At 40.2% G+C, this 13,835-nt stretch overlaps 1 protein-coding gene across 6 annotated transcripts in view; it reads left to right on the top strand.

The window, feature by feature from the left end:
* Positions 1–13,835, top strand: part of Ocrl (Oculocerebrorenal syndrome of Lowe) — a 134,996-nt gene that overhangs the window by 102,599 nt on the left and 18,562 nt on the right. For all 6 annotated transcript variants that reach the window (XM_070087054.1, XM_070087053.1, XM_053793459.2 and 3 more), the window contains one exon: positions 2,898–3,043. In XM_070087054.1, the coding sequence (XP_069943155.1) occupies positions 2,898–3,028 (131 nt within the window). In that variant the 3' untranslated portion in view covers positions 3,029–3,043. The remainder of the gene's footprint in view (positions 1–2,897; positions 3,044–13,835) is intronic.

The following is a 13,835-nucleotide window of genomic DNA, read 5'->3' as shown; positions in this document are numbered from 1 at the left end:
AATTTGGTGGGCGGTCAATTGCAGGTGCTGTTCCTTGGTACTTGAATACTGTTTGTCTGATGACAGACAAACAGAATTCGCCATACTGTGGTTTGTTTCTGGTCCTCATCTTATACATATTATAAGCATTGGACATGGAAATGTCCAGAAGATGGAAAAACAGTTTGATGTACCACTTATAACTCTTGCGAACACAATCAGCAAACCCAATCTGCATGTCACATTTGTCCACTGAATGCATGTTGAAGGTGTAATCAATCACAGCTGCAGGTTTTAGAATGGGTTCATTGCTCTCTCTATGCTGCCTGCCACTGTCTGCCATTTTATTAGGGTGAACTGATGACAACAGTGTGACATCACGTTTGTCATGCCACCGAAATGCCATGATGTCATTGGCAGCAAACGCCTGCACCTCACCTCTACGAGTGCCAGTGTCAAACCTGGGCATATGTTTCCAATTTGCACGCACTGTGCCACACACATCTGTCATGTTCACTCGCAAAAAATCACTGAGCGAGGGGCTTGTGTACCAGTTATCTGTATATAATATATGCCCCTTACCAAGGTATGGTTCTATCATTGTTCTAACCACATCACCTGAGATGCCCAGTAACTTCCTGATATTTTGCAATGTATAACTTCCAGTGTACACAATAATATCCAATACCAGACCACTGTAACAATCACAAAGCACAAACAACTTTATACCAAAGCGTTTCCTCTTGCTTGGTATGTACTGCTTGAAAGAGAGTCTTCCTTTGAACAGAATCAAAGACTCGTCAATTACAAGCTTCCTGAAGGGTTAAAAATGCGTACTGAATTTCTCTTTCAGATACACAAACACATTCCTAATCTTATATAACCTGTCAGTTCTGTCAGGCCTGGTTTTGTCTGAGAAGTGAAGCATACGTAACATTAGCACAAATCGATTCACTGGCATTATATCACTGAAACCTGGGGTTGCAATCAGGCGGTCTGTTGACCAGTATGATTTCACTTTGTGCTTATACACATGTGGCATAAGCATTATTGTGGCAAAGAAAAGATACATCTCAGCCACAGTTGCCTCCTTCCACTGGTGTAGACGTGATTTTGGTGAAAGTAATGTGTTTGCCATGGTGTACTCGTAGTATGTGTTGCTTTCCATGACAATACTTTCCATCAGGGGTTCGTCAAAGAATAACTCGAAACATTCCAGTTCAGTGGCATTGTTCCCAAGTGTACAAGATGGCCGTATTCCACTTTGGCTGTCATCAAACTGGTGGGCATTTGGAACAAAATTGACAGCTTCCTGCCAATCCCAGGTGCGGTCTGCTGGTGGGTACTGGACAATGACAGGTGGTTGTGGTTGTGGAGGTTGTGATTGTGGAGCCTGGTATAGTAGGTGGGTGGGGGATGGTGGCCTTTGTTGTAGATCAGCTGAGGCAGCAGCATGGGTGGCAGCGTGGGTGGCAGCATGGCCCACTGCTGGTGCCTCACCGCCACCACCACTACCACCATGCACATTTTCCATCCCAATTGCAACAGTATCATCGTCATTTTCACTGTCTGTTCGTGTTGTACAGCCACGGGATGTACTCCGAGATGCACTCCTTCCCCTTGGAATAGCATGTGGCACACTACCAGAGCGCATATATCGTCGTATATACTGACGCTTCACTGGGGAATATTGCACTTCACTATCACTACTGGAACTAGTTTGAAGAGCTTGTAGTTCATATTCACTATCACTATCATCACACATGCTCTCATCTGAGTCTGGGATTTGGGAAAATAAAAGTTTCCTCTTGGATTCTGGTACAACTGAACGTGAACAAGACGGCCCAGCACCAGAGGTGGAAGGCTGAGGGTCGTCTGGGTTTTCCTCACTATTACCGATATTATGATCATTAGTTTCGGTCAAAACCTCACCAAAACCTTGAAACTCATCTTCACTGGCACTTCCATCTGTATTAGAACTGTCACTGGGGAACAAAAGTGTCCCAATTCGCCGAGGAGTGAGGAGCTTCTTACCGCGAGGCATGGTGGACATTGTTTACTAAGATGGCATTCCCACAATGCACCACTGGGTCCCAGATTTTTTTTCTACCGCGCACACCGACCACACAGACCCATTCTCTCACATCTAGGCCTACCAGCCTTTTCCCGCGAGATTTGACGGCACTAGAATTTATGCGTACTAGTACATCAAAAACCCCTTCGCGTAAGCCGTACTAGTACGGCTTACGCGCAGGGGTTAATGAAGATCTGGTGATGATTGATGGGATGGGAGGAGGGGAGAGTGTCGAAGTTTTTAATGTTTAGAAGGGAAATTGCTGTTTTGTAATCACAGTTGCACCTTTTGCAAGAACAGCTTTCTTGATTACCGTTTTCCTGCTCACTATAGTAGAGATGGTTGTTTGGGATTTACTATACAACTTGGCCAGGTCCGACACACGCACTCCACTTTCATACTTTGCAATTATCTCTTTCTTCATTTCAATAGTCATTAGCACCCTTGGTCTCGATGGGTTGGCACTAGAAGCTTTCTTGGGGCCCATGGTGACTTATTTTGCAGAAACAAGCACCAAAAACAGTGATAATATGAATAATATGGAATGTACCGAATGTATCCTTAGATGCGCGCACACTGGCTGGCTTGTAACTATCACACACTGGGCAGTTCAGGCCACACGTGGACACGTCTCGTACGAATCGTATCGCATACCGGGTTTTGTAACGGGAACCGAGGCAATTTTTTTGCGATATAATGCTTTGGATACCGGATTTATCGGATACCGATGACTTCGCGAACCGGGGGTCCACTGTATTAGATATTTAGATATTGTTAATATTAAATATTTACCAAAATTAGATATTTTTTCTAGAGTGTATAAAAAATGCATTTATCTTTACAGCCTTGGTTTTTGGCAGCATATTACTGAGAGAGCCTGTTAATGCAGCTTCAGATCGCCGGACCTCACCTCAAGCAGTTGAGAGAAAGAAACAGACTTTTGTCCATCATTTTCTCATGAATGAATACGAGTAAGGATAATTCATACAGGTATTATAATAATTTTCACTGTTCATTATAGGCAGTGTTAGACATGTAATAATGCAGTTTGCATTTACAGAGTATTAATATCCTGAGTCTTGTTAAAATTCTAGTCTTTTATGTGTCTCTTTGTGAAATAATAATATTGTTAATTCACATCAAGATTACTTTAATCTTTTAATTTTGAAAATTGATACATAGCTTATTTTATCAGCTGAATTTTTTAATAGTGACATAGCAGATGTGAACTGTATATTTGGTAGACACAGTGTATTCTGGTTCTATGTAGAAATTGTGGATACATAATGGCTTGTATCATCGTGTGTCCATTTGTTGCAACGAAGGTAGAATGTAAAGACTTGCTGTTTTCAGAAATTTCATTGTTTCTGCTTGCAGTCATTGCCACGTTTGTTTGACGTGGACATATTGATTCATTTATCATTCATTCAATCATCCATAAATTCACCCTTGTTATAACATCTTCATTCTAATGCAAAGTCAAATTTTGTAACCTTTCTGGATATCTTTTTACTAATGAGCATGAGCTATTTAATCAAGTGAGAATTTGAGAAGAAAATCTAAAAAACTACACTGATGCTTCTTGATGGTACAGATCAAGCTAATTCTGAATTCTGCTGAAAGCTTCAAGCTTTGTATATATATTGTGAATCAATAGTAGCTTTCAATTATTGAGTTTATGTATATTTTGACATTCCCTGATTTACTGTTAGAGAGAACATCAGGTTTAATTTCTGAAATTTCTCATAATTTATGTAATGGATGGTAATGCATGATCCTTGAATGCAGTACAGGTTTTACCTACTGAAATTTGTAACATAACAATCAGGTGATATTTATCGAACGAAAAATTAAAATGATTATTTTAAAGCCCTCCAAAGTATAAAAACATTTTGTTAGGTAAATAGACACAAGAACAACTAATGAGACATTTATTATGGCTATGTTTAACTTTCTAGGAACTTCATCAAGCAAGTGCAAAAACTATCAGCACATAGACGATATATAAAAGGAACATTTGGCTGTGGGACTTAACTCTTTCACTGTCCTTCATGTAGATCTATGTCAGTGGGGCTAGGGATACTTATGTAGATCTATGCATAAATCATAGAGCCCTCAAATATGTTGTGAGTGGCAAATTTTGGACTAAATATGAGAGAATGACCTTGTGTTTGGTTTAAAATATCAAATTTAGGCATTTCCGAGGGAAGTTTTCATGGTTTATTGGTAGTTTCTTGATATAGATTGATAGAACAGAAGACTTACTAGTGAAATGGAGAAGATTTTGGTCAATGTCAGGTTGAAGTGGCCTTAAATAGGCCTCAAAGTGGTGGAAATATTCAATTTATGGTGATATTCCTGAGGAAGGGTGAGAGTCCCACTACCCTCCAATCTGTTTTCTTGGTTTTTACTAGGTTTGCTTCAATTTTTGGGATGGCCTAAACCATGATCAAGTATTCTTCATTATGGTTTATTAGCTGCAAAATGGGCACAAACGTTGATTTTTTCTGATGATGATAGACTCAAAATGGAAGGGGACATGATTAATGAACAGATTGAAGGTTGCTTTAGTGGCTGTAATGCCTGCAGTGTTTGTTTTGGATACCGTTTTTAAACTGGAATTTGTTCAAAATTGTGTAAAATAGGCCAAATTACTGACCTCTGCAAGCTTTATGGGGTAGTCCTGTTAGTTGAATAGGCAGTGTCTTGTGATCAATGTATAGTATGGAAGGCATATTAGTAAAATAGCCAGGAAATGTGTTGATCTGAATACTGGAATTGGACTTATATAGGTCTCAAAGTTGGCAAAATCACTGTTGCATGAAGTGCTCCCTAACCTCCAATTTTGTGCTGGCATAAGTCAGTACCTATTACATCAGATTTTGCATATTTGTCGTCATTACCTTTCGAAAAATATCCTGTAACATATAGTCGGACTTGAGTCCTGGAAATGGGAAGTACAATGCCTGCACTTTAAAGGAGTGGTTTGGGATATTGGCAGTTTGGAGGGATATGTTATTTATCTTTATATGTGTATGCTTCTAGACTGTTGTATTCTGAGCACCTCTGCAAAAACAGTGATAATGTGCTAGTGTGGTGAAAGTGTTGAATGATGATGAAAGTATTTTCTTTTTTGGGGATTTTCTTTCTTTTTTGGGTCACCCTGCCTCGGTGGGAGACGGCCGACTTGTTGAAAAAAAAAAAAAATTTTAGAAGAGTATTTTTTTTTTTTTTTCCTTTTTTTTTTTTAATAGCAATACAGAAGGGGTTTTTAATTTGGAGGATGTTGGCAGTGAAATATTTAATCAAGAAGTTATGGTTTTAGAGTAGTAGTAGTAGTGAAAATGCAGCCTCTCCTCACTTAACAACCGAGTTCCATTCTTAAGAGCAGGTCAGTTAGCGAATTGGTAGTTAAGCGAGGAGCATACCGTACTGGTAGTGGGTTTGTGTCAACCATATTTAGATATTTTTTTAACATCACCTTTTCACTATTTATAACATTTTTAGTATATTTTTAAATGTTTATACAGTAGGGTACTATATACTGTAATAAACAGAATAGAGGAAATCAGCTCTAATATACATTACTTAGGTTTGCATATTGGTCGGAGAGCTGGTCGTAACCCCTAGCGGTCATTAAATGAGTACATCGCTAAGCGAGGAGTGATCGTAACTTCTTGTCAGGTTACAGCAGGTTTATCTTCTTCAAGGAGGATATGTGGTAATATTTCAGAGATTACTTAAGCTGAGTTTGTTCTTCTTAGCTGTATCTGGAATGGAGACTTAATACCATGTCTAGGCATTTTCATCTATGGTGTCTAGTTCCTTGATCACTAGGTGCGTGTCTAGTTCCTTGATCACTAGGTGTATGTCTAGTTCCTTGGTCACTAGGTAGGTGTCTAGTTTATTGATCATTAGGTGGGTGTCTGGTTCCTTGACCACTAGGTGGGTGTCTGGTTCCTTGACCACTAGGTGGGTGTCTGGTTCCTTGATTGCTAGATGGATGTCATTACATTCCATGTAGTGGCTGATGTCATTCTGGTGTTGCAACCATGCATTATTCAGGTTGTCACCTCTGCATATATAGTGTTAGTTTAGCTGTGTTCCTAGTTTTCCAGCTGCCTTCTTGATGCATACCTTGTTATAACCTCTGTATGATATAATAATAATAATGACTGCATTGATTGGTTCTAGGCCCTTCACTTTGAGTTTTGGTGAGATTTTTCATGTATGTGCTGGTTCCTGTGGCAACTCTGGTGTAGACTTGTGGAATTACTTTGGAGACATTCAGGGCAACTTGGCTGTTGGGAAGGACAATAATTGTGTTCAAATGGAAAATTATTGATGTGAAGGGCTTGTTTCTTAAAGCCTTTAATGAGAAAGAAAGGAAAGTATAGCTCTGGGAAAGCATGGTATATATATAGGAACATCTCTTGTCTAGAATTTTGTGGCTATAGATGTGATGTGCTCCAAAAAAAAAAAAAAGTGATGATGCCTGAGTCATTTAATCTTAGTATCTTGACTGGTGTGTAAAATGATTTCTGTTGATGGGCTCTCTGTAGACGACCTTTCATCAAGTGTGAACTGGATAGCCAGTTTAACTTTGTTGAGCCTTCTGTGCAAAGCATCTCAAAATCACTATTTTTTAAACCAAACACAAATTCCGATGTTTGCTTTTCACATCATGCACTGCATGGAGCAGGATTTATTTTATACCATTAACATTCACCAAACAAACTCACTTTCATTCTATACCAAAATTTACCACTGATATCATATTTGAGCGTACTGTACTTAAATCGTAGATCTACGTGAGCCACACAGACGTCAGTGATGTAGATCTACACAGGTAACAGTGAAAGGTTTAAGATTTCTCATCAGTTGCTCTTGTGTCCATTACATAACATATTGTCAGTAATACTAAAATGTAGTTTGGGTTCATTACTTAGTATACTTAATGCATGCATTAACCCTTTCAGGGTCGCCAGGCCCTCTCCAAGACGTGTTCTCAGGGTCGCCAAATTTTCAAAAAAGAAAATTATTTTTTCTTATGAAAAGATCATCTTTTCCCGATCATAATGACACCAAAAGTATGAAATTTGATGGAAAACTTATGGATTTATGCTCTCGCAAAGTTAGCGGTCTCAACGATGTTTACACATCGGCGATTTTGCCCACTTTGAGCCCTATTTTCGGCTAATTCCAGTGTACTAGTCGATAAAAATCATAACTATTTTGCTAGAACTCCATTTTTTTTTATCGAATGAGTACAAGAAACCACCCATTTACTGATTTCAACTATCCAATAAAGTGGTCAGAATTTAGCAATTTTGCCAATTTCACAAATTTCAAAAGATGCCAATTTCCGAATAGGGTCCAGAATAAACAAGAAAGACATTCCTGGCACTAAAATAACATTTCCTCTGTTCATTAGTCACATCCTCACGCCCCTCTTACATTCTTTTGCTTTCCACTTTGAATTTTTATTCTCACAAAAAATAGAAGATTTACTGTTATGCAGACTACTGCATTAGTGTAGAAATGGCATAAATAATATCAGTGCACTTGTGAAAGAATATTAGACTCACCAGTTGACGTGTATTGGACGCATAGCATGATATGTTTACTTTTGAACTTTTGTAAAAATCAAACATTTCTGCTACTTTGAGCTCAATTTCAAGGTACTTTTCATTGTAAAACCAGTCAAAATCATCTCAATTTCTGTAATATGTCTTCCATTCTATAAAATGAGACCAGGAAAACTAGAATACAACAATAGATACCATACGAAAATACAGTGCAAAGTCGCTGGTTTAATCCAAAAACATGGTCAAAGTTTTTTTTTTCTCACTACGCACTGTGCGCTGCAGGATATTTTTTATACTGCGCACACTGACTGCATAGACCCATTCTTTCATATGTAGGCCTAACAGCTTTCTCTCACTAGATTTGAGGGCGCTAGAATTTAGGCGTACTAGTATGTCAAAAACCCTGGTGCGTAAGCCATACTAGTACGTCCGAAACCCTGAAAGGGTTGATAATCATTATTTTATCCACAAATTTATTGTGACTAAAGGATACAAGTAGTCTTTACATTGTCTATACAAATACATGTCAAAAAAAAAAAAATTCTAAGCACATTTATATAAAGGTTGCACATAGTCCTCTGTGTGAATCTACTTAAATAACCCTAATCTTCCCAAGTGCATGTATAGTATTCTATTATCAAATACACCAACTAAAGGCAATGTAAATTTCACATATCTTATATCCAGTCAAAGCACTTAGATGAATGGTTCAGAGAACCGACATGTTGATAAATTAGACACAAATAACAAAAAGGCACAATACCGTGACTGGAACGATACACAAATAACCCGCACATAAAAGACAGAAGCTTACGACGACGTTTCGGTCCGACTTGGACCATTGACAAAGTCACACTAACAGAGGTGGAGCAGGAGCGTCATATTCTCTCCAACTTTTTTAATGTTCTTCCCTCTTTTAAACCCCTCTTTCGATCTTATGAGGCTGCTCTTATTGCTACCCGGCGTCGTAAGAATCAGCTTCGCTTCCTACGTGACTGTCTTGCTGAACAAGTTCTGCCACCTTCCTTCTCCCACTTCCTGAAAACCAACCCACTGGGCACTCCCTTTCCTGATCATGCCCGTCTCCTACTTCAACAGCTCATTCTTTCTACTAAATCACAGGTTGAAGATGCCTTCTTTACTCTCCGTCAACGTCAACGTGCTCTCTTTGCGGCTCTACCACAGGATCTCTGTAACCTTCTCTCTACCATTGCCTTTGACACTGCTCGCCTGAATGCGCAAATTCATTCTTCCAAACTACAAAATAAACTTCAACGTCTCATCTCAGCTAGCCCTTGGTCTAAATTCTCCCTCACTGACTGTGTTACTAATCTGTCTTCTGTTTCACTCTCTCAATATGAGCTTGAACTTCTTGGTTTTGGTCTTTCCTTTGCCACTTCGCCTACTCCTCGCGCTGGTATTTCCCTGATTAGCTCTTTTGATTCCTTTCGTCAATCTCGCTTCCGTAATCTTCCTGACTTGTCCACTTTTCGTGGTGCTCTCCTTCCTGCTCTTGTTAGTCTGTTTTCCAAGAATCACCACCTTCCACGCCGTTACCAACTTGCCCTTTCTTCTCTTAAATCTAACACTAACATTGTCATACTATCTTCTGACAAAGGTAATTCGGTAGTTATCCTTGATCGCGAGGATTACCTCCGTAAAGCTGATGTCTTGCTCTCTGACTCACGCACCTACACTCCTCTCGTTTCCAACCCTCTTGATCGCATCAAGAGAACTTTCAACAAAAAACTAAGGACTCTCTCCGACCTCTGTCCTCCTGACTTTGACCTTGTTCAACGGTTTCGTGTCATCTGTCCCTCTCTTCCCTATTTCTATGGCCTTCCCAAAACTCATAAACCTGATATTCCTCTTCGTCCTATCATATCCTCTAGAGGTTCTGTCTCTTATTCTCTTGCTTCTTGGCTGGCCAAAACCCTCACTCCCTTTCTTGGTACTTTTTCTCCTGCCCACCTCCGTCACTCTCAAGACTTCATTGAACGGGTTCGCTCTCTCCCAACCTGTAAGATGCTTAGTCTTGACGTTGAGTCCCTCTTCACCAATGTCCCTCTTGATGATGTCCTTGATTTCCTTAGAGAGAAGGCCCATGAAGGGTTTCTTCATCTCCCTATCCCCACTGATGTCTTTCTTGATCTGATCCGCCTCTGTGTGGACTCTAACTCCTTTTCCTTCCAAGGGAAATATTATTCCCAAACCTTCGGTGTCGCTATGGGCTCTCCTCTCTCTCCTGTCCTTGCTAATCTTTACATGGAATACTTCGAGACTGTTCTTCTTCCTACCCTCGATGTGCAACCTTCACTCTGGCTCCGCTATGTGGATGACATCTTTGCTCTGTGGCCTCATGACTCCAGTCTCTTCCAACCTTTTCTTGAAGCTCTTAACAATCTTGCCCCTTCCATTAAGTTTAAAGCTGAATGGGAATCTAATTCCTTACTTCCTTTCCTTGATGTCCATGTCCACCGCTCAGATACAGGTTTTTCCTTTTCCGTTTACCGTAAACCTATGCACAGTGGCATGTACATTCACTACTTTTCCTATCATGCTTCCCCTGTCAAGAAAAGTGATCTTATCTCCCTCTTTCTCCGTGCCCTCCGCATCTGTGATCCTCAGTTCCTTCCAGCAAAAATTTCCACTCTTTATAATTCGTTCTCCCGTCTTGGCTACCCTTCCCATTTCATAGACTCTGCCCTCTCACGTGCTAAACGCAATTTCTTCTCCCCCAAACTCTCTACTCATGGGAACTCTTCTATCCTCTGCCTTCCCTACATTTCCGGTCTTTCTAATCTCAACAATTCTCTCCGTCCCTTAGACATCAAGCTTACCTTCCGCCAGACTAACACTCTTCGCACTAATCTCGTTCATACCTCTCCTCCCTCTACAGATGTTCCTGGTGTTTACTCTATTTCTTGCTCCTCCTGTCCTCTTCAATACTTTGGAGAAACTGGTCGATCTCTTTCTGACAGACTTAGAGAGCACAAAAATAGTGTTAGGCTTGCCGACACTAACAATGCTCTTTTCTGTCACGTCAGAGATCATAGCCATCCTATTGACTGGTCTTCTGCTAAAACTGTCTTCCCTACTTCCAACTCGAACAGTCGCCGTTTAGTTGAATCCTCTCTTATACACAACTTTCCTTGTATGAACCTTAGCCCTGGCTTCGTCTCTGTAGATGCCTTCCTCTCCCACTACATTGTAAAATGCTCCAAACTTCAGAACACCCGTGACTTAACCTGAATCCTCATTTTTTCTTCTCCTTCTTTTTCTTCTTCCTCTTCCCCTTTCCTCTCTCCTTTTCTCCTCTGGGTTGTCTTTCTCTCTCCTGTCTCGTGTTTCTGTTCCTTCTTTATTTTATTTCACCACTTCCCCTTTCACGCACCTCGGTGCGCTTGCTCTCCCTCTGTGGGTTTCTAGCTCTCTTGCAGTGCTCCCCTTCCTTTGTATTTGACTGGCTCGTCTTCCTTATTTCCCACTTCTACCACTACCACTACTACTACCTCTTCTTCTACTACATCTACTGATGAAATTAGACACATGTGCGGCGTCTGGTTGTCTTTGTTGTGGACGTTTCGCCATCCAGTGGCTGGCTGGATGGCGAAACGTCTACGGTGGGGATGCCCGGGTGTTGTGCATGTGTCATTTCATCCTGTCGGTATTATATACTATTCTTGTACTACTACTACTACTACTTCTACCACTACTACTACCTCCACCTCTTCCTGCCTATATATAGCCGTCCTGCTCCACCTCTGTTAGTGTGACTTTGTCAATGGTCCAAGTCGGACCGAAACGTCGTCGTAAGCTTCTGTCTTTTATGTGCGGGTTATTTGTGTAAATTAGACACATAAAGATACCTCAATAAAGATACCCAAGAGTTGCATATGTGTCTAATTTATCAAAGCACTTAGTTGTGTTTTTTTTTTTTTTTTTTGTTTTTTTTCCCAACGAACCGGCCGTATCCCACCAATTTAGTAATTTGTACAGGAAAAGGGGTTACTAGCCCCTTGCTCCCGGCATTTTAGTTGCCACTTACAACACGCATGGCTTATGGAGGAAGAATACTGTTCCACTTCCCCATGGAGATAAGAGGAAATAAACAAGAACAAGCACTAGAAAGAAAATAGAAGAAAACCCAGAGGGGTGTGTATATATATGCTTGTATATATGTATGTGTAGTGTGACCTAAGTGTAAGAAGAAGTAGCAAGACATACCTGAAATCTTGCATGTTTATGAGACAGAAAAAAGACACCAGTAATCCTACCATCATGTAAAACAATTACAGATTTCTGTTTTACATTCACTTGGCAGAATGGTAGTACCTCCCTGGGCTGTTGCTGTCTACCAACCTACTACCTATATCAGTATATATATTTCTTTCTTCTTTCTTGCAACACACTGGCCGTATCCCACCGAGGCAGGGTGGCCCAAAAAGAAAAACAAAAGTTTCTCTTTTTAAATTTAGTAATTTATACAGGAGAAGGGGTTACTAGCCCCTTGCTCCCAGTATTTTAGTTGCCTCTTACAACACACATGGCTTACGGAGGAAGAATTTTGTTCCACTTCCCAATGGAAATAAGAGGAAATAAACAAGAACAAGAACTAGTAAGAAAATAGCAGAAAACCCAGAGGTGTGTGTGTATATATATGCTTGTACATGTATGTGTAGTGTGACCTAAGTGTAAGTAGAAGTAACAAGACGTACCTGAAACCTTGCATGTTTATGAGACAGAAAAATGAACACCAGCAATCCTATCATCATGTAAAACAATTACAGGCTTTTGTTTTTACACTCACTTGGCAGGACGGTAGTACCTCCTTGGGCGGTTGCTGTCTACCAACCTACTACCTATAACAGTATATTCTTTCTTTCTTTCAACACACTGGCCGTATCCCACCGAGGCGGGGTGGCCCAAAAGGAAAAACGAAAGTTTCTCCTTTTAAATTTAGTAATATATACAGGAGAAGGGGTTACTAGCCCCTTGCTCCTGGCATTTTAGTCGCCTCCTACAACACGCATGGCTTACGGAGGAAGAATTCTGTTCCACTTCCCCATGGAGGTAAGAGGATATAAACAAGAACAAGAACTAGTAAGAAAATAGAAGAAAACCCAGAGGGGTGTGTGTGTATATATATGCTTGTACATGTATGTGTAGTGTGACCTAAGTGTAAGTAGAAGTAGCAAGACATACCTGAAACCTTGCATGTTTATGAGACAGAAAAATGGACAGCAGCAATCCTACCATCATGTAAAACAATTACAGGCTTCCGTTTTACACTCACTTGGCAGGACGGTAGTACCTCCCTGGGTGGTTGCTGTCTACCACCCTACTACACACACACACACACACACATATATATATTTCTTTCTTTCAACACATCAGCCGTATCCCACCGAGGCGGGGTGGCCCAAAAGGAAAAACAAAAGTTTCTCCTTTTACATTTAGTAATATATACAGGAGAAGGGGTTACTAGCCCCTTGCTCCCGGCATTTTAGTTGCCTCTTACAACACGCATGGCGTACGGAGGAAGAATTCTGTTCCACTTCCCCATGGAGATAAGAGGAAATAAACAAGAACAAGAACTAGAAAGAAAATAAAAGAAAACCCAGAGGGGTATGTATATATACGCTTGTACATGTATGTGTAGTGTGACCTAAGTGTAAGTAGAAGTAGCAAGATGTACCTGAAATCTTGCATGTTCATGAGACAGAAAAAAGGACACCAGCAATCCTACCATCATGTAAAACAATCACAGGCTTTCGTTTTACACTCACTTGGCAGGACGGTAGTACCTCCCTGGGCGGTTGCTGTCTACCAACCTACTACCTAAACATATATATATGTATGTATATATATATATATATATATATATATATATATATATATATATATATATATATATATATATATATATATATATATATATATATCCTGTCTAAGGGCAATGTGTGGTGTAAATATTATGCAGAAAATTCGGAGTGTGGAAATTAGGAGAAGGTGTGGAGTTAATAAAAGCATTAGTCAGAGGGCAGAAGAGGGGTTGTTGAGGTGGTTTGGTCATTTAGAGAGAATGGATCAAAGTAGAATGACATGGAAAGCATATAAATCTATAGGGGAAGGAAAGAGGGGTAGGAGTCGTCCTTGAAAGGGTTGGAAAGAGGGGGTAAAGGAGGTTTTGT

This window comes from Cherax quadricarinatus, chromosome 20 (assembly GCF_038502225.1).
Source record: "Cherax quadricarinatus isolate ZL_2023a chromosome 20, ASM3850222v1, whole genome shotgun sequence".
Lineage (NCBI taxonomy): Eukaryota > Metazoa > Arthropoda > Malacostraca > Decapoda > Parastacidae > Cherax > Cherax quadricarinatus.
This window is presented reverse-complemented; position numbering and strand designations above follow the sequence as displayed.